We start from the raw sequence: 21,663 nt of genomic DNA on the forward strand, positions 1-21,663 counted from the left end.
TGGATGTATCTGTGGTCGGTGATGGGACGTATCTGAGGTCAGTGACTGGATGTATCTGTGGTCAGTGATTGGATGTATCTGTGGTCGGTGATGGGACGTATCTGAGGTCAGTGACTGGATGTATCTGTGGTCAGTGATTGGATGTATCTGTGGTCGGTGATTGGACGTATCTGAGGTCAGTGACTGGATGTATCTGTGGTCAGTGACTGGATGTATCTGTGGTCAGTGATTGGATGTATCTGTGGTCGGTGATTGGATGTATCTGAGGTCAGTGACTGGATGTATCTGTGGTCAGTGATTGGATGTATCTGTGGTCAGTGATGGGACGTATCTGAGGTCAGTGACTGGATGTATCTGTGGTCAGTGATTGGATGTATCTGTGGTCAGTGATGGGACGTATCTGAGGTCAGTGAATTGTACATATCTGTGGTCGGTGATTGGACGTATCTGTGGTCGGTGATTAGACATATCTGTGGTCAGTGATTGGACGTATCTGGTCAGTGATTAGACGTATCTGTGGTCGGTGATTGGACGTATCTGTGGTCGGTGATTAGACGTATCTGTGTTCAGTGATGGGACGTATCTGTGTTCGGTGATTGGATGTATCTGTGGTCAGTGATTAGATGTATCTGTGGTCGGTGATTGGATGTATCTGTGGTCGGTGATTGGATGTATCTGTGGTCAGTGATTGGATGTATCTGTGGTCGGTGATTGGATGTATCTGTGGTCGGTGATTGGATGTATCTGTGGTCGGTGATTGGATGTATCTGTGGTCGGTGATTGGATGTATCTGTGGTCAGTGATTGGATGTATCTGTGGTCAGTGATTGGATGTATCTGTGGTCAGTGATGGGACGTATCTGAGGTCAGTGAATGGATGTATCTGTGGTCGGTGATTAGACGTGTCTGTGGTCAGTGATTGGACGTGTCATGACGAGTCCATGACTGGTGCGTGTTAGATTTCGGATGGATGCGGGTGTGGTCAAGGTTCCGATGATGATGAAGATTATGAAGCTCTCTGATTGGACGCCTCTCCTCCAGCGTTTAATTGGTCGAAAGCAACATTAGAATTTTTAGCCTGGCATCCCGCCACCCCCGCGCCACACAAAGATAGCTTCAGACAAACGGACGCTACCCATCACCCCACCCCCACCCCCCCCCCCCCCCCCCACCCCCCGTGGTCACGATCCGTCCCTAACTGAGCGCCGCATACCATCCCGGCCCTTCCCTTGTAAGGCAGCCTTTGTGGGGTCTGTATTTAGGGGAAATGCCTAATATTTAGGGACGGGCGCTTGTAATGCTAGCTGGGCGCCTATTTTAACCGCGCGCTTCAAAGCCTATACATAGGACAAACTGTTGTGCTGCCCACCCGCTCCTGCCCCCCTACCCTCCTCCTGCCCTCATACCCTCATACCCTGCTCCCTACCACGCCCTCCGGTCATAGACGCGCGCCCACGTAGCATCTTCCTCCGAAGAGTCAATAATCCCTCCTAAAATATGTGGACCTGAGTGTATCGGTCAGTCTGGGATGAATTGGAACACTGAGTGTGAGCCAGGACTTCTCATGAAACATCAGTGCCTGAGCAACTCATGCTCTTTAAACTGTGTATAAATCCCTATAGACACACTCCAAAATCCTGTGGACGTGCTGACAGTTTAAAGGTGGACCAGACAAGTTCTCTTCAAACTGAACGAGTGTAAATTCCCATAGACACACTCCAAAACTCTGTGGAAGCTATTACAGCATTTAAGGTGGACCAGACAAACGTTCCTTGAACTAAATGAGTATAAATCCCTATAGACACACTCCAAAATCCTGTGGACGTGCTGACAGTTTAAAGGTGGACCAGACAAGTTCTCTTCAAACTGAACGAGTGTAAATCCCTATAGACACACTCCAAAATCCTGTGGAAGCTGTTATAGATTTTAAGGTGGACCAGACAAATGCAAGTATAAATTCCCATAGACACACTCCAAAACTCTGTGGAAGCTATTACAGCATTTAAGGTGGACCAGACAAACGTTCCTTGAACTAAATGAGTATAAATCCCTATAGACACACTCCAAAATCCCGTGGAAGCTGTTACAGTTTTTAAAGTGGACCACACAAATACTCTTTGGACTAAACGTGTATAAATCCCTATAGACACAGTCCAAAATTCTGTAGACACTGTTTAAGGTGGATCATACAAATGCTCTTTAAACTGAAGGAGTGTAAATTCCCATAGACACACTCCAAAATCCTGTGGACACTGTTACAGCCTTTAAGGTGGACCACTTAAATCTTCCTTAGATTTAATGAGTGCCTGTTCCTTCCCATAGACACACTCCAAAATCCTATGGACGATGTTCTAGCCCGTTAAGGTGGACCGGACGAATGCTTGTTGGACTGGATTTTACATTTTACTGGTTTATTGTCTTTGGAACATGGGCAGCAGTGGGGCTTGAACCAGTGACCTTCTGATTACTAGTCCAGTAACTATGTTTTTTTACTAATTGTAAGAACCACGTCTTAGTGAGCACTTTATTAGGAACACCTGAGTGCTACTGTATGTACCCTCATTGGTTATTTTGTAAGCTACACCTATAATACAGGTGACTGTTGTGGGTATACAATCACTGACTGTGTGTGTGTGTGTGTGTGCAGTGTTGCAGTCTGCGGGTCAGCACAGTCCCCTGAAGCGCTCGGTCTCTCTCACCCCGCCCATGAGCGGCTCCTCTCACCCGCTGGGTCACGGCTGGCTCTCTCAGGAAGACCTGCGGGGGCGGGGGGCGCCGCACACCCCCGACCACGCCCCCCTCTCGCCCCAGAGCAGCGTGGCGTCGTCGGGAAGCGGGGGCAGCGAGCACCTGGACGACGGATCGGGCCTGGGCGTGGCGCATCGCAGCTCGTTCGTGGAGGAGGGCAGCGGCATGAGGGGTGAGAGTCGTCCGTTTAACCAGTATAAATCCCCATAGACACACTCCAAAATCCTGTGAATGCTGTTATATCCTTTAAGGCGGACCACACAAATGCTCTTTGGACTGGCTGTTGTTCTGGCGAACTTTGACCTAGACCGTGTTTCCCAGCAGACTCAGATATCCGCGTTGCTTTTTTTCCCATGATGCCGTGCTCTGCGGGTTACGCGGGGTGTGTGACGGGCGTGTGTGTTCTTGCCCGCAGATGTGCCGGCGTGGTTGAAGAGTCTCCGCCTGCACAAGTACGCCGGCCTCTTCTCCACCATGACCTACGACGAGATGATGTCTCTGTCGGAGCAGCAGCTGGAGACGCAGGTGAGACACGTGTGTGTGTGTGTGTGTGTGTGTGTGTGTGTGAGTGTGTGTGTGTGTGAGTGTGAGTGTGTGTGTTAGTGTGTGTGTGAGTGTGTGTGTGTGTGTGTGTGTGTTAGTGTGTGTGTGAGTGTGTGTGTGAGTGTGTGTGTGAGACGTGTGTGTGTGTGTGTGTGTGTGTGTGTGTGTTAGTGTGTGTGTGAGTGTGTGTGTGAGTGTGTGTGTGAGACGTGTGTGTGTGTGTGTCTGTGTGTGTGAGACGTGTGTGTGTGTGTGAGACGTGTGTGTGTGTGTGAGACGTGTGTGTGTGTGTGTGTAAGACGTGTGTGTGTGTGTGAGACGTGTGTGTGTGTGTGTGTGTGAGACGTGTGTGTGTGTGTGAGACGTGTGTGTGTGTGTGTGAGACGTGTGTGTGAGTGTGTGTGTGTGAGACGTGTGTGTGTGTGTGTGTGTGAGACGTGTGTGTGAGACGTGTGTGTGTGTGTGAGACGTGTGTGTGTGTGTAAGACGTGTGTGTGTGTGTGAGACGTGTGTGTGTGTGTGTGAGACGTGTGTGTGTGTGTGAGACGTGTGTGTGTGTGTGTGAGACGTGTGTGTGAGTGTGTGTGTGTGAGACGTGTGTGTGTGTGTGAGTGTGTGTGTGAGACGTGTGTGTGTGTGTGAGACGTGTGTGTGTGTGTGAGACGTGTGTGTGTGTGTGTGTGTGTGAGACGTGTGTGTGTGTGTGAGACGTGTGTCTGTGTGTGTGAGACGTGTGTGTGTGTGTGTGTGAGACGTGTGTGAGTGTGAGTGTGAGTGTGAGTGTGTGTGTGAGTGTGTGTGTGAGACGTGTGTGAGTGTGAGACGTGTGTGTGTGTGTGTGAGACGTGTGTGTGTGTGTGAGACGTGTGTGTGTGTGTGTGTGTGTGTGAGACGTGTGTGTGTGTGTGTGTGTGTGTGTTACTGATCCCTGTGTGAAGTTGGACCTCTATGAACTCCGCCCGTACTCGGGTGCAGGCACATGGAATAGACAGCAGCGGTCCACATTTGTAGAGCTGTAGCGAAGCCCGTCTGTTGGAGCCTGGCCAGGTCGATAGCACAGCCTGGGATTCAAACTCCAGATCTCGAGGTTGCACCAGTGCCGGGTTACCATACAGGAAAGCTGTTCAACCTCTGGTACAATTGAGAACTAGGTACCCGGCATCTCGGCTGTGCTGACGTCCAGTCGGGCGCCTACACAGACACCGACTGTCGGGGTTCCTCATAACTGCTGCAGTTACGCCCTCTGCTGGCTGATCGGTGGCGCTGCACAGAGGCGGAGGATGACGGAGACTCTCCGTGCGCGATACGGATCTCCGTATAAAAAGAAGTGTCAGTGCATGCTAGCTAACAAACGCTCTGTCGCGCAGAACGTGACGAAGGGGGCGCGGCACAAGATCATCATCAGCATCCAGAAGCTGAGGGAGAGGCAGAACATGCTACGCTCGCTGGAGAAGGTGAGTGACGCACTAACAGTCTCTCCTCCTCACCTCTCACCTCCTCTCTCACACAGTTACCACCTTCGGTACCCGCATACACGAGTCTGCTAATCAGCCTTCAAGCTACTGTAAACTGAGTGTAAATCCCCACAGACACACTCCAAACTCCTGTGGACGCTGTTACAGCCTTTAAGGTGGACCACTTTTGGTACCCACATACATGCATCTGCTAATCACCCCTCGAGCTACCGACCGCCCCCGCCCCCCCAGTCTGTTCCTGGCGTCTCACGGGTGGCGTGTTTTCTGCGTGTGTGTGTGTGTGTGTGCCAGGACGTGCTGGAGGGAGGGAACCTCCGCGCCCCGCTGCAGGAGCTCCATCAGATCATCGTGACTCCCATGAAGCCCTTCAGCAGCCTGACCGAGTCTCAGCAGCAGCGGCAGCAGCAGCGCCCCCTGCTGGGCAGCGAGGCGAAGAGCGCGCCGGGCGGAGTGTGCGTGAGCGCCGGGGAGGCCGAGAGCAGCACCACGCTGGTGGCGGAGGGGGACATTCCCGCTCAGTTCACCCGCGTCATGGGCAAAGGTACGTACACACACACACACACACACTGTTTCTAAAGCTGTAGGACTCCACCGAACCACTACGAGAGCTCTTGGGACTGAACGAGTGTAAATCCCTATAGACACACTCCAAAATCCAATGGACGTTGTTATAGCTTTTAAAGTGGACCACACAAATGCACAAATGCTCTTTGCCCTGATTGAGTGTAAATCCCCATAGACACACTCCAAAATCCTGTAAACGCTGTTATAGCCTTTAAGGTGGACCACATAAATGCTCTTTGGACTAAATGAGTGTAAATTCCCACAGACACACTCCAAAATCCTGTCAAATGCTTATTGGACTGAAGGTGTATAAATCCCTATAGACACACTCCAAAATCCTCTTGATGCTCTTATAGACTTTAAGGTGGACCACACAAATGCTCCTTGGACTAAATGAGTGTAAATCCCCATAGACACACTCCAAAAGCATCTGCTAAATGCCGAAAATGTAAACGTAGGAGGGGCGTCCCGATACTTTTGTCCGTACGGTGTGTGTGCCTCGCCGTTCACCTGTGTGTGTGTGTGTGTGTGTGTGTGTGTGTGTGTGTCAGTGTGCACACAGCTGCTGGTGTCCCGGCCGGACGAGGAGAACATCAGCTCGTACCTGCAGCTCATCGATAAGTGTCTCCTACACGAGGTGAGTTCATTCATCATAGAAACGATGTGTAGTACGATAGCACAACCTCTGGGAGCCGGGTTCGAATCTCAGAGGTGCCGTCTGCCGGCCGGGCGTCCACACAGACACAGTATGATTTGTCCCTGCGAAGGATTTTCGTCCTGGTCTGGTTACTCCTGCGCTGTGGTTAGTGCTTCCCTCCGAGACCCTGACCAGGCTGGAGCGGCTGTAATACACTATATCGTCCTTTGGTGCACAAATTCCTACAGTCATACTTCATAATGCTCAGAAGAGCGGCTGTCGTTCTAGCTGAAGCTGTGGTGGGCACGAGTGGCAGGAGCTTCAGTCAGCTTGACCGCTTAACTGGCTAGTACTGTGGTATTACAGTTCTGAGCAGCCAATCCACCATCTGCATGTTTTCGGAATGGGGGGGCGGGGCTTAAGGAAACCCACAAGGGTGCAGCAAGGTCAGATCCGAACCCGAGACCCGATTAAACGATAAGGCTCTGACTGGTCCTGAACGCTGATCCCACGCGCCCTCTCTCTCCATCAGGCCTTCACCGAGACGCAGAAGAAGAGGCTGTTGTCATGGAAGCAGCAGGTGCAGAAGCTCTTCCGCTCGTTCCCACGGAAACACCTCTTGGACATGACCGGGTACCGACAGATGAGGAGGTAAAGGGCATCACGCGTGGCGTGGATGGAAATACGCGGACGCCCCTGCTAACTACCGCGCCAGAGTGTTTCAGCCACGCCCACCGATAAAACGAAAGCCGTTAGCGGCGGGCGTGGCTGAAACACTCTGGCGCCGTAGTTAGCAGGGGCGTCCAAATACTTTTGTCCATACGGCGTTCTAACCGTGTGTGTGTGTGTGTTGCAGTAGCCGCGGCTTCGGTCAGTCCAACTCCCTGCCCAGCGCCGTGTGCGTGGGCGGCGTGTGCTCCCGGAGGAACCTGCGCCAGTTCCCCGTGCCCTCGCGGAGCCTCCCGGTCGCCCGCCTCGGCCTGCTGGGTACCGCCGGCCTCCTGGGTCACGCTCACACGCCCCGGAGCACCAGCAGCACCCCCACCAACCTGAAACAGGGCCGACAGGTAACACACACACTGCACGCATCAGGACTGGGGCGGGGTCAGGCATCATGTGATCAGATGCAACAGGAATCTCTGGTTAGGTTTGTGCTGCTTGTAGCGCCACCCGGTGGGAACGGAGCGCAGCGAGGGGTAACCGAGTGCCACCTTTTGAACTGTTCGGGAGGTGGGAGAAATTCAGGCTACCTTAAGAGAAGCAAGGAACGAACCCAGGATCTCAGAGTCCTTGTTATTATGCAGCACCAACCTACCACCTACACAGACGTGATCGGCTGTGTCTGAGGTCTAATTGCGACCTCTGCTGGCCGGTCGAGGCGCTGCACAGAGACGGTGAATAACGGAGATCGGTGCGTGACTCTCCGTGCGCCATACGGATCTCTGTGTGAAGCTGGTACACCTGTCTGGTGGGGCGTGTGTTAGGTACGACCCTCCTCGGTCAGAATCGGGATGCAGCTGGGGAATTGGATACGACCCGATTAGAAGAAGATGGGGAATGTGGGTTTTTTGTGATGGTTGGCTGTACAGATGGGTCAGCTTCCTTCGATGCCCTCTGATATGCCAGCTGTACACTTCTCCATGCCCACCCTGTCTCTCACAGCGGGCACCGTGGGCCTTTTTATCCTGGGCGAGGTCAGATGGAGACGGTGCTTGATCATGACTCGAACGAATCACTCGAACCGCTGTATAATGGCGCTCGGGTGGCGCAGTGGGAACTTGTGAAGCCGGGTGCCGACACTTGTCCGCAGGGTGGGATTGCCGAGGGTAAAACCTCACAAACTGATGTAATTGCGACCTCTGGTGGCTGATTGAGGCGCTGCACAGAAACGGGGGATAACGGAGATCCGTGTGATTCTCCGTGCGCGATACGGGTCTTCATATGACTGTCAGGACTCAAGATGTAAAATATGACCAGGTAATTGGATATGACTAAATTTGGGAGAAATTCGGAGGAAGCTAATACACTGCAGAGCGAGTGCTTTTTTTTAAGGTGGTTCTCTGCATTCCAGACGTTCTCCATCGGTGCTGGAATGGAAGAGTCGGGTCATGTTGTTACAGAGCTGATTCACGTCTTTGAGCGATTGTGGAAACTCTGAGCGGCCGATAGCTCGGCGCGTGTGTGTGTGTGTGCGCGTGTGTGTGTGCGCGTGTGTGTGCGTGTGTGTGTGTAAAGCGCTTTCCTACGTGTTTGTACAATGGGAGGAAGTTCCATGCGATTCATGTCTGTGGTTTAGGGGAGTGTGTTTCGGGATGAGTCACGGTACGGGGTGAAGTGTAGCCCGTGGGGCGGGGCTGGGGGGTGTTTTGGGGAGAAGGAGGAGAGAGGGGAGGGAAGAGAGAGCGAGAGAGAGCGAGAGTGCGAGTGAGAGCAGTACATCGGCATTTCCTGTTTTTCCCCCGTCTCTGTAGCGCAGGGCTGAAAAAGGGAAAAGAAAGGGAACGGAGGGGGGCGCGGATGGATGATTGGCAGGTCGGGCGGGGCTACCATGACGGGGCTGTATGGACCAAAAGTATTGGGACACCCCTTCTAATTATAGAATTCATTCATGTTATTTAAAGCTCTCAGTTTCATCCAATCAGCTTTAAGCATTTCTGATTTATATTGTTGTGTGTGTGTGTGCGTGTGTGTGTGTGTGTGTGTGTGTGTGTGTGTGTGTGTGTGTGTGTGTGTGCGTGTGTGTGTGTGTGTGTAGGGTCTGTGGTTCGCCAACCCGGGGGGCAGTAACAGCATGCCCAGTCGTACCCACAGCTCCGTGCAGAGGACGCGCTCCCTTCCCGTCCACACCAACCCACACACCATGGCCATGTTCCAGCTGGCAGGTGAGAGAGCCGCACCACCCACACGCGCCCGGTCTGCCGCCGCTTCTATTCACCCGTCAGGTTATCAGGTATGGCGTACGGACCATCCCTACGTCAAACACGCCCGGTTGGGTCTTGGCGACACCTCGGCTCTGCTGAGATTCGATGTTCATTCATTCATTCGCCTGGTCAAGGTTGCAGTGGGTTCAATTTACAAGGCACCAGTTAACCTGACTGCACATCTTTGGACTGTGGGAGGAAACCGGAGCGCCCGGAGGAAACCCACACATTTACATTCTCGGCGTTTAGTACTGGGACAACGTACAGTCTAAGCAATTGAGGGTTAAGGGCCTTGCTCAAGGGCCCAACAGTGGCAACCTGGCAGTGGCAGGGCTTGAACCAGCGACCTTCCGATTACAAGTACAGTACCTTAACCGCTAGGCTACACCTGCCTATTAACAGAGAGAAACACGGACACGGGGAGAACATGCCAACTCCACACAGAAAGGAATCGAATCGAACCCAGGACCTTCTCGCCGTGAGGTGGACGGTGCTACCCACCGAGCCAACGTGCCGCCCCAACATATTGTCAAACATCTCACGTGACATTTCAGTAGGTGTGTTTGCAGCACTTGTAATGACTTATAATGAACGTAAAACACCTGACGCGCGCCAGAGGGGACAAAGGCGCGGTCAGGGATTTTGGGCCCCGTGAAGACGTATCACATTGGGCCCCGGCACCCCATGAGGTCCTTGATCTCCGCTCGTTGTCCTTTTGGTGCCATGAATGGTCTCCTCTCTCAGCTTGTGTGAGCAGCTCCTTAGTTTGCATCATGATTGCTTGACACACCCTGAACCCTTGAATACAGGGAATTCAGAAGGTCACTGGTTCAAGCCCCACCACCACCGAGGTGCCACTCTTGGCCCCTTGAGCAAGTCCCTTACATCTCAGCTTGTATTCTGTAACCGTAAACGTCGTGTTTTTCTGTTTGGTTGCAGACTTGCAGGTTCCAGCGACTGAGCCGGACATCAATAACCGACTGGAGTCTCTGTGCCTCAGCATGACCGAACACGCCCTAGAAGGTACGAGACCTCCCCCGTTACGCATCACACTCATCACTTTTGGGTCATCAGGGTCACGTTTCCGTCCGTGTGAAGTGTTTCAGGGCGGCACAGGACCACCAGCGACTCGGATCAGGATGAACATAATAGGAAAAATAAATGAAGACGTAAACAAACACTATGTAGTCAGACGTATTTGGACGCCCCTTTAAATGTTTGAACGTACATGTTTTAGCCACGACACTCTGACTTCTGACTTTGCAGCAACAGTTTAGGGAAGGCTTATCCCGTTCAGGATGTTCAGAGCGACCTCTAAGCCATCTCACAAAACTTTGAAGTGCGTCTGTAGGAATTTGTGGCCAATTTGTGGTCAAGAAAGCCTCAGTTGATGTTCCGGTTCATCCCAGAGCTGTCGAGTGGGGCTGAGGTCAGTCAGGGCTCTGTGTGGAGAACCGTATCGTGCACAGAGAGTTACACACTGCTCTCCGTTATCCCCCATCTTTGTGCAATACCATCGATCAGCCACCATAGGTTGTAATCGCAGCAGTTATGATGAATCTCTACAGCCCTCTCTCAACCGGACAGGCCGATAGCACAGCTACAGTAGATCTCCGCTCAGTCTATCATTAGTAGAATTTTATACCCCCATGCTGCCCTCTACAGCTCCTTAAAACCTCCTACCCACCGCCTAAACCACCCAAATATATAATATATATTGGTGTCCCAATACTTTTGACCATACAGTGTAGCTTTAAAGGGGGGAGTCTGTAGAACTATTCTGATATGTTGATAAGACAGTTGCAGGACTGGATTTGCACATCTTGTGCAGTTTGGAATGTGACCCGACACGATTTTAAGGCGGCACGGAACAGCACCCCGTCTCAGACAGAAGAGTCTCTGTACATCGTCCGCCGCCGCGCCTCCGCCGTCCGCCCGGAGCTTTCGGGAGGAAAAGTACACTGTCGTTTTTGGAAAGAGCCAGAATGTACTTTTCCGTCCTGGCGAGTTCTGGATGTCGGCTTGAGTTTCTCCGAAGCGGCGTAACCCGAGCCGCGAGAGGCCGCCACAACAAAACGTAGCCGTTCCGTCCGTCCCGCTCGGCCCGGATCCCCGGTAACCTCGCCGCTCTGGGTGTGACTCCGGGCTGTGGAAAAAACGGCCGCGGTTCTCATGTGGAGCCCGAGTTTTCCTTCATGAACAGGGTGTGTGTGTGTGTGTGTGTGTGTGTGTGTGTGTGTGTGTGTGTGTGTTTTCTCGGTTCAGAGCTGAGACAGAGACCCTCAGTGGCCGGACAAGCGCGGCTTTGTGTGTGTGAGCGCAGCGAGGAACTGCGGTGAGCTCAGGAATGCCCGAGCGCTGCCCACAGAGCCGGCTGTGTTCCTGCGCCGTACTCGGGCCGAGACGTACCCCCATCCCCCCACTAATCCCATTTGCGTTCTCGTCTTATCTTCGGCTGAGCTTTACTCGATGTTTTATTGACTAGAGCTGCCAAGATAACGATAATATTGTGCCTAATTATGTAATTATTATTATTATTATTAATCCAATTCCTGGATCGAGTGTCACCTCTACTGCTGTAGACCTCCAATTCTTAAGGAGGAGGGTCGTAACTAAGACACACCCCTTTCATTTCCACTTCTTTTTTATCTGGAGATCCGTATCGTGCACATAGAGTTACACACTGCTCTCCGTTATCCCCTGTATCTGTGCAGTACCATCGATCACCACCAGAGGTCATAATTGCCCATCCCGCTGGTAGCACAGCGTGTTGTTAACAGGTGTAATAAATAAATTATATATGTGGAATTATATGTTTCCGCCATTGCCGCAACAGTTTAGGGATCGCCCTTTCCTGTTTTATAAAACAAACAGTATTAGAATAGAGCGACCTCTGTGTGATCGTTTCAGCTATAACAAGGCTTCTCACAAGACTTTGAAGTGTGTCTGTGTATGGGAATTTGTGCCCGTTCAGTTAGAAGATGGCAGCATTTGTACGGCTGGGCACAGCTTGAGATGTGCGTGTTTATCGTAGATCTACTAATCTGTCTTCTTACTGTATTTCGGCTCAGTAATGAACTCCAGTGGACTGAAATTTACTGTCTATCATTACTAGAATGTTATACCCCCATCCTGCCCTCTACATCTCCTTAAATCCTCCCGGCAAAGCCACCCAGCACTTAAACCACCTTAGAAAGAGCATAAATAGGCACCTACATGAACCCGTTCGGCTCTCGTTCATACAGGGTTAGGGAGCCGGACGGGACCTCATAACTGAGGCTGATCGATGGTGCCTGCACAAAGTCAAAGGATAATGCGTTGATCAGGGTGTGGCTCTACGTACACAAAGCTGATCCGCATATGAATCTCATGCAGGTGAAAAGATGCAGTCGGCTACTGCACATGTGTCGGAGGGGACGTGTGTTAGTCTCAGCTCTCTTAACCAGGGCGGAGATCAACATCAGTAGAGAGGAAGCATAATGCAGTTGGGGAATTGGATACGCTAAAGGTAGGGAGGTAAAGGCAGGCCAACTGTCGTTTTGGCACCAAACGACCAATATTTTATATGTAGACTTTAATATTTTATCTTATAGCTGTGATAATAATAAAAGGCGAGTTTTACTTGATGTTTTATTGACTAGGTCTGCCGCATAATATACAAGACATATGGGTGCCTAGAATCTTCAGATCCGAGCAGAATGTTGGTCACCTTCTACTGTGCAGATATCAGTGATTAATCCGTCTGCGCTCTTGTGTTTGCAGACGGTGTCGATCGGACGTCCACGATTTAGGAGAGAGGACGCTCACCTACGCAACCCATCGACCAACCAGGGTAAAGAAGACGCCCGGCAGGCTGGCGGGCGTGGTCCGTCCGCTCCCGAGCCTGACCTTTTCTAGGAGGCTGCCGTACCCGAGCAGCCTTAGTCATAGCCCATGCCTGATGGATATCGTAGCCATGGCTTATTTTTGGGAGGTTATAAAAAACAAAGGATAAGAAATAGATCCCCAAAGAGGAGTGTGAGTCTGTACCGGCTGAGATGAAAGCGTCCGGAAGGTTTACGTGGATACGGGAATACAGGAAGATTCCGGAAATGAGATCCGCCCGTTTGTGGAGACGGAGCTACTTCTTCATTCTATGCTGGAACAACAACAAAATAAACATTCAACAACCCGCTGACACACTATGACGCAAAATCACATCTCCCCACATAACAGTTTACATTCTTTTTAAATATATTTATATATTTTTTTGGTTTCTGGGATTCGTGCAAGCAGTTTGGAATGTCGGAGGAACCAAGGAGGTGAGGGGAGAGCGTGTGGCGCAGGAAAAAGGAAGTTGACGCAGGTGAGGAGAATGTGAGGTAGAAAGGAAGGGAAGCGGAATGTCGTAGATGGATTTGGGCGTGGCAGCAGGTGGAAGAGAGTGGACGATCGGGGTTTAGGTGGCTGAAAGTTTGAGGTTGAATTCTTATTGCATGACGGTAGATAGGTTGCAGATTGGCTGGTGTGTGTTTGGGCCTGGTCTAGGGTAGGTACAATACTTAAGGCTCTGTAGTAATGCCCAGAATGTTGTAAGTTCCAATCCCACCACTATGAGGGTAGCATTAAGTGATTATCTGTGTAAATAAAGACAAACTGACCATTAGAGAGGTCACTAACACACTGTGATGCACCACTATCATGCTGGAACGATTTTTTAGCGTGTTGCTCCACCTAGTGGCCAAAAAACACCTAACACAGCCTCCGTGTTTACAAACAAACATGCTAACCTGCGTTATCGTTTTTTAAAAATATATATAAATATATAAATGCATGTTTTTGGGGTGAAATGCGTCCTGTGTGATCTGACAGAGAAGCTGGAATAATTAAACGTTTTCTAAAAGTAGACGTTTCACCTTACACCTTAAAACATTCGCAGATTAGCAGCTAAACGGTTAGCATGAACTCGGTCCACAAAGCAAAACAAATTAGCCGAATTAGTTGCACTTCTTGCAGGTCACGGTGTAAACACGATGCTTTTAAAGCTCATTTTAAACACAAAGTGGTTTTATAAACAATCACTGTATGTGTAAAAGTAGCCCTTATATTTTTATTATCCTTGGGCTTGGGATCGGCACTGAGAGCGCACTCCTGATGGCTAGGTGATGTTTAGCTAGCGTAACACACCACAAAATGCAAATAAAAATGCCTCTTTTAAAAAAAAATAAAAGTCCTAAGAGATACAGCTAAACGTTTAGCTGGCTTGTCAAACCACAATCAGCAATATCAGTGAATACGCCAGTAGGCTGGTGGCTAGCTAATTAGCCAGCTGTGTATAATATATTATAATATTATAATAAAATACGGCGGTCTACATGAATAAACCTTCTCAGCTAAAGTCTTGATAGCGAGCACAGTGCTACAAATATCAACTTTAGCTCTATTTTAGCTGTACGCTGAGATCTACACTATATATGCGCTATACGGGACTTTCTAAGCCACCCAGACTACAAATAAGACTTCAAAATGTCAATGAAGTTTACAGAATGAGTTTACAGTTACAGAACCGTATCCGTGTTCTCTTATTTGGGATTTTCTTTCAATGACTGACTTGATTACAGAATAAAAACACTAGCTATACATGAATTGGGACAGAGCCGAAGGTCAGTCCGCATCCGGGAAGCTTAGCTTTAGCTGTTTTTAGCTGTTGTTTGTTTGGTCTCATCCTGAGATCAGCGGCTAGCCTGTTAGCTTTTACATTTGTAGCTGTACGGCGTGGAATAAGCTTTTCAGCTCAACTCGGCTGATTTTCTGCATGGATGGGAGAATTACGTATAGAAATCAAAATCTAAAGAGTTGTTTATCTAATTCAGGGTGCTTACACACGCTCGTCAGCGAGCGAGGGTTTGTAGAGATTAGCTGGATTTTTTTTATACGTATATATATCGTAGTATCGTGTTCGTCCCGCACTCGGTGCTGTGAAATGCTGAGACATCAAAAGTAAACGGACGTTTTCGTGCAATAGGTCCAGCGTGGTGGGGAGAAATGTGCCTGCAGGGCCTGAGCGACACTACAAACACGTCTCAAGATAGATCCCACCAGCAGATACACTATGTGGCCGAAAGTATTTGGACACCTGACCGGGAGGTGATCTTGTCAGCTAGAACAACAGACACTCTATTGAGGAGGCTTCTCACAAGACTTTGAAGTGTGTCTGTGTATGGGAATTTGTGCCCGTTCAGTCAAAAGATCACCGATATTGGTCATGTTGATGTTCCAGTTTATTCCAAAGCTGTTTTATTGTGTGGCTGAAACACATAAATTCAAAAATTACATGTGATGTCCCAATACTTTTGTCCATATAGTGTATTATTACAGGGAAAGGAAGTGTGTGTGTGTGTCTTGCTGGCGTTTCACAGTGCTTAAACCGTGATTGGCTGAATGCTGTGGCTGCTCCTGTATTTAGGGGCCCCTACAGTAAATACTTGGGCGTCTGGCGTCCGTTTCTTACAACATAAAAACCGTGATTTGTATTTTCATCAAGCTCACAGACGGACAGAAACGCTTCAGGATCAGATCAACGCTTGGGTGGGGCAGCAGTGAAAAACGGCAGCACACCAGAGCTGTCAGCTCTGCTACCGGCCAGCCAGGCGCCTATTCTGACTTTGATTAGCTCGTCCGAGGGTGAATATTCTCAAAACTGCTGCAGTCATGACCTCTAGTGGTTGATTGATGGCACTGCAGAGACGGGGGATAACAGAGATCGGTGCGTGACTCTCCATGCACGATACTGATCTCTGTATGAACCTCGCACATGTGTGTGAGAGTCACGGCTCTCTTTGGGAATTGGATACGCCTGGATTGGGAGGAAAACTGGGGCAATTACAGACTTTGAGAGGGTAAATCAGACACACACAGACTCACAGCTATACACACAATATAATACAGTACTGACACGTTTGTGAAGCGTCTGTGTGGCGTGTTCATTAGGTTTTGATTTTGGAGATGGTTGATCTGGATTAGTCCACGTATTTTTTCTATTTTTGTTGATTTTAGTCTTTAAGGAAACGAGACGTGTCCTTTATTTAAACAAAAAAAAAAACAAGCATGTTTTATAATGTGTGTGTGGGTCTCATACGAGTGTACGTACAGCCACTCGACACTGCCATTGAAATGAATCCTATTATCAGATTCAGATCATTATTTATTCTTTTGTTGTTTTTCTATTGTTGTCGGAGCGCTCGTGGTATTCTTTAGATGTATTATTTAAGATACCGTATGTATTAACTCGCTATGGCTGGTAACCATAACTACATCTCATATCAAATTATTTTTGTTGTTTCTGATCTTTTCATCTTGAATTGTATTTTATAGTTATTATTGTTTTTCTTGGCTGATTTTATTTTATTATTATTATTTGTATTTTTGTTTTGTTGGATTGTGTAAGTTCCTGCTTTGGGAACTAGGCGCTCAGATTGCAGGTCGTACGGTGCGGCGTTGGAGTTTAACCTTTAACATTCAGCTCAGTCGAGATCATACGTGTACGTCACCGTTATTCAGCGGATTCACTTGCCTTCACACACACACACACACATGTTGTCACAGAAGCCGGTGCGTGTGTGTGTGTGTGTGTGTGTGTGTGTGTGTGTAGAAGCTGATCTGACGTGTTTAACCTGAAACGTTACCTACCAGCTCTGATCAAAAAGTTCCAGCTTGCATTATTACAGACACAAAGATGAATGCAGACGGTCGTATGCAGACTTTCGGACGCCCCTTGGGGTTGAAATTAAATCTGACGTTAAAATAAATGCATGAATTTATTTTTGTGCATTTTATTAATTCATTCATTGATGTTGAGCACATTTAGCACTTACTACAAGACCAGCAGACGTGAATCGTGATCCTTATGTTGGTTCACTTGTTGGTCTGTTTGTTTGATACAATATCAGCAAACAATAGCAAACTACTTAATTTCATTTGTCCGGATTATCATTTTACTATCATTTTTTTTACGATAACACCACCAGCAGGGGAAAGCAGTGTAACAGTAATGTTTTGTGACCTGTTTGACACAACCCTCCTCCTTTATCCGGGCTTGGGACCTGCACTAAGAGCGCACTGACAAGCTACAGTGTTCAGCCACCCTTCCCACTCGGATATGAGCTGGCCGATAGCACAGTTGAGATTCGAACCCTGTGTCTCAATAGTAGTGCGCTGGAGTACTTTTACAGCTATGCCACCCGAGCGCCTAACGTTCGGCTGCTCCTGTTATGGATGCCATGCAACTTTGTGCCTGCAGGGCCTGAGCGACAATACAAACAACAGATGTAAAATGTACACGGTCACGTCTCAGGATAGAGCACATCCAAATATACGTTATGTGGCCGAAAGTATTCGGACACCCGATTTAAACATTAATGTTATATATAATAACCACATGAGCAGTGGTAGCTCAGTGGTTAAGGTACTTGACTAGTTATCCAAAGGTTTCCAGTTCAAGCCCCATCACTGCCAAGTCGCCACTGTTGGGCCCCTGAGCGAGGATCTCAACCCTCAGTTGCTCAAATTGTATTTAATGATAATTGTAAGTCGCTTTGGATAAAAGCGTCTGCTAAATGACCTCTTTGTGATCTATTGAGAAGGCTTCTTACAAGACTTTAAAGTGTGTCTGTGTATGGGAATTTGTGCCCGTTCTGGGATTCGAAGCCCCGGTAGAGCGGCTCTTAGGTTCTTTCCTTATAGTTTCCACATTTATTATGCGTCCTTCTTAAATTCTCTGAGGCGACAGCAAAAGGAATGAACGTATTAATGCTAATCAACCGGATTTCTGTTAGTTAGTGTTTTATAAAGCAAACAGTGAGCAGTACAGCAAAGCCAAAGCTTGCAATAATCCTTCATATTTTTTGGGACAGGGTATAGTGGGCTACTTTTACAGCCGTGCCACCCGAGCTCCTAACGTTCGGCTGCTCCTGTTATGGATGCCATGCAACTTCGGGTGTTTATGAGCCCAGTCTGGGATTCGAAGCCCCTTGAGAGCGAGAGGTTAATAATCCTTCATATTTTTGGGGACAGGGTACCTGGTGTGCTTCTGACGGACCTCTGTGTAGCTCATTCCTTCTGCAGAAGAGCTTTTTGATCAGAACTGAATGTGTAATATGTTTATATGTAAACACAACCGGGGTGCAGATGATCTTTGACCCGAGTTTAACCGAAACCAAAGTCTGTGTTTACTTCCATCCTATATAGATATATTTACAGTATATACAGTAAATAAGACTTCTGTACAGTATGGTTATCATTCGGCTAAAACTACACGTCACCTACAGATCTACGTACTGGTGTGTGTGTGTGTGGGTGTGTGTGTGTGTGTGTGTGCAGGATATAAAACACAAGCATGATTTATTTTTCTTATTTTTATTTCTATTTTTGAATGCTGGTTTGTTCCTTCTCAGCTGCACACGGTGAAAAGGAGCGACGCCCTTTCATATTCCAAAGTGTTTGATCTGAATTCTGGTTGTTTAGTTTTATACTGGCGCTGTGCATTATTACCGCTTTACTGTGTCCTGTAATTACACCCTGTTACCCCGAGAGCCGATGTCCTGTATTGACTGCAGGCTTACATTTATAATATTTACAGCTATATTTTGAAAATATTGTATGTTTCAAAAAAAAAAAAGAATGCAAAAATGAGTAAAAAAAGTTATTTATATATATTTTAAATGCATGTCAGGCTGAAAAGTCGTATTTAGAGTAACAAACGGCAGTGCCTTTTTATAGCTGATAAGTAAAGGATTTTATATGGATTTAAAAAGCAAAGCTGGAAAATTAACAGTCAGGAAGTTTAATCCAGACGAACGTGGGATTTTTTGCAGATTTACAAGCCGCCTCAGCGTTCGTGGCCTCGTCTGCCATGAACACTTCAGTACTCTGTAGGTACTTTTAATGCTGATATGAAGTTATGACCTGTTATGATACTGTCTGTTCAACAATCAGATGTATATATCTATACATTTCTATATATTTGTACGTGTCCTTGTGTGTGATGTTTGCAGGAGAATGAAACGCGCCGTCGTTTGTACACAGACGTTTATATAAAACGTACGTTTAACGATTTTGGGGACTTGATTTTGCAGTCGAGCGCTTCTAAACGCTTCAGTTTGCACCGCAGATGAACCTTTATTAAGACAAAACGAAGCATCTTATTCTCCGGATTTGTAAACGAGGGGAAACACAGATCCACGTCGGGTTTAGTCTGTATTGAATCCAGCATCAGCTGCTGGCTAATGATTTCAGCGGAGCCTCTGATTGGTCGAATTCGTATGAATGTGCGAGTGTTCATGTTGAGTGTGGACGCTCAGTTTGTTATTCTGTAAGATTGTGTCAATAGAATATTTTTCTTATTTGTTTTATGGCGTCTGTGTTCAATGCTTGACATCTTTGTAATAACCACAGACGAAAAGTATTAAAGAGTCCTTAAAAACATTGTGTGGAGTCTGTGTCAGTCTAATCAGCCTTCATCAGTATAAATTAATTAGAATCTACACCTCTAATAGTATACACCATTTAGAATCTATACATTCATCAGGATCAACCAATCAGAATCTACACCTTCATCAGGATCAACCAATCAGAATCTACATCATCAGAATAAACCAATCAGAATCTACACCTCTATTAGTGTAAACCAATCAGAATCTACATTACAAGTATAAACCAATCAGAATCTACACTGTCAGTATAAACCAATTAGAATCCACACTTTTAATAGTATAAACCAATCAGAATCTACACCTCAATCAGGATAAACCAATCAGAATGTACACCTGTATTAGGATAGACCAATCAGAATCTACACTTATATTAGTATAAACCAATCAGAATCTACATTACAAGTATAAACCAATCAGAATCTATACATTTATCAGGATAAACCAATCATCATCAGTATAAACCAATTAGAATCTACACCTCTATTAGTATAAACCAGAGAGAGTTGCGACACTCCTTGATCTCGCTGCTACGCGGTCACGTGGTTCATGTGACCCTCCAATAGTTCCAAACAAACCCGGCGCTGTCATGTTCTCATATGGGACCGACAGCAGTGAATGAAATATTAAACAGCAAATAATAAACATTTGTACAATTTCTGGGTATTTTCAACTGCGTTTACATTTACTGCATCTGCTTTAATGTCGGTTGGGTATATGAAGTGGAAGATTGATGTTTATAATGATGTTAATAGGTCGTTCTTGTTAACACACAGAACATTACATTAGCATACATTACATAATGCCATATCATTAAGTAATAGAGACAATATACAGCACAGAGATTAAAGAGTTTTTATGTTTTGTTTTTTACATAAACTATAATCTCCCTTCACTTTCCTGAGGATTCATAATAATAATAATAATAATAATTTTGGCTAAACACTAAGTCATGTGCTGGATTCATAAGGTTTACCTGCACTAAATGAACAGATTGATAAACACACTACCGTACCTGTAACATTATAGTGCAGGTACATGAAATAGCTTCATTCATCTCTTATTTCATGAGTGATTAATAACTGATTCCTACATGTAACACATGAATGAATTCATTATGAATATGCACAAGTTCATTTTGTCTAATGTAAGTGGTGGACAAGGTGCACAAACCATGTAGGTGAGTTAAAGTAGAGATATCCAAGGTGAAATATTACTCCAGTAAAAGTAGTAGTAAAAGTAAAAATACTCTTTACCTCCACTTGAGTAAAAGTACTAAAGTATTTACCTTCAAATGTACTTAAGTGTGAAAGTAAAAGTAGCATGATTTATTGTGGCTCTAATGTTTTATGATCATTTCTGTAACAAGACTCTTGATTAATCACCTCATTTTAGGTAAAAAGACTCTAGTGGCATTAATGTAGCTTAACTGACTGAGCTAAATTGGGTTATACCTATTTATTAGGATAAACATGTAACATTTAGTGCTGAGCAAATGCTAAACAATAACAGGATTAAGTATATTAATGACATCAAATTCATTATTTTTTTAAAACAAAGCAGCATACAGCTGAAAATGCTTGAGAAGTAGTGGAAATGAATGGGGCTCTATGGGTTGTTTGGAACTTTTGAGCAGCCCACGATGTCCCGCCCCCGTTACAACGGTTCCCTATGGGAGTGTCGCCACTCTGTTCTCTCTACCGCTCTGGTATAGACCAATCAGAAGCTACATCATCAGTATAAACCAATCAGAATCTACATCATCAGTATAAACCAATCAGAATCTACACCTGTGTCAGTATCTGAGGTTCATTCATTATTGTTAGCTGCAGTTACACAGTGTGAACACTAGATGTCGCTCTTTATATGAAGCTGCTCATATTCGCGTCCCGTGGATTCTGTTTTCACAGCCCACGAATGTTCCCAGTCTGACGTGGATTTTAAACAGATTTAACTGCAATTTTGACCCCCAATCCTTATAAATCAGATCCATAAAATGTTACTACAAAATCAGGAGCAATTCTATAATCAATTTATTACAGCCGTTAGCAAGTGTCATGGCTAAATCACGTGAATCACACATTAGAAGAGCGTCCTGATACTTTTGTCCATATAGAGTCTATTTCTACACCTCAAACTCACTGATTCTTATATAGAAGTGAAAATAAGCAAACAGAATTCATTTCCTTGTCGTTTTAAACAACCGGTGAGCACCTAACCCTCAGGACTGAGCTGAGATTTAGCTGTACGTCCAGCGTGCAGAACTAGCATTAGCGCTGAGTCATCATGAACACGCCGGTGCTGCGCGCG

At 46.9% G+C, this 21,663-nt stretch overlaps 1 protein-coding gene across 3 annotated transcripts in view; it reads left to right on the forward strand.

The window, feature by feature from the left end:
- Window positions 1–19,348, forward strand: part of samd4a (sterile alpha motif domain containing 4A) — a 36,462-nt gene extending 17,114 nt beyond the window's left edge. Inside the window, exons 3-13 of one of the 3 annotated variants that reach the window (XR_010014241.1) lie at window positions 2,647–2,919; window positions 3,163–3,272; window positions 4,658–4,744; window positions 5,057–5,306; window positions 5,881–5,966; window positions 6,499–6,617; window positions 6,823–7,033; window positions 8,722–8,848; window positions 9,827–9,910; window positions 12,650–13,415; window positions 14,892–19,348. Coding sequence is in view for 2 of the 3 variants with exons in the window: in XM_063006866.1 (XP_062862936.1) it covers window positions 2,647–2,919; window positions 3,163–3,272; window positions 4,658–4,744; window positions 5,057–5,306; window positions 5,881–5,966; window positions 6,499–6,617; window positions 6,823–7,033; window positions 8,722–8,848; window positions 9,827–9,910; window positions 12,650–12,678 (1,376 nt within the window). In the remaining variant the exon portion in view is untranslated. Of the gene's footprint in view, window positions 1–2,646; window positions 2,920–3,162; window positions 3,273–4,657; window positions 4,745–5,056; window positions 5,307–5,880; window positions 5,967–6,498; window positions 6,618–6,822; window positions 7,034–8,721; window positions 8,849–9,826; window positions 9,911–12,649 lie in introns of all 3 variants that reach the window. The other 2 variants (XM_063006866.1, XM_063006867.1) reach the window with 2 other exon arrangements.
- Window positions 19,349–21,663: the final 2,315 nt, after the last annotated feature.

This window comes from Trichomycterus rosablanca, chromosome 13, assembly GCF_030014385.1.
Source record: "Trichomycterus rosablanca isolate fTriRos1 chromosome 13, fTriRos1.hap1, whole genome shotgun sequence".
Classification (NCBI taxonomy): domain Eukaryota; kingdom Metazoa; phylum Chordata; class Actinopteri; order Siluriformes; family Trichomycteridae; genus Trichomycterus; species Trichomycterus rosablanca.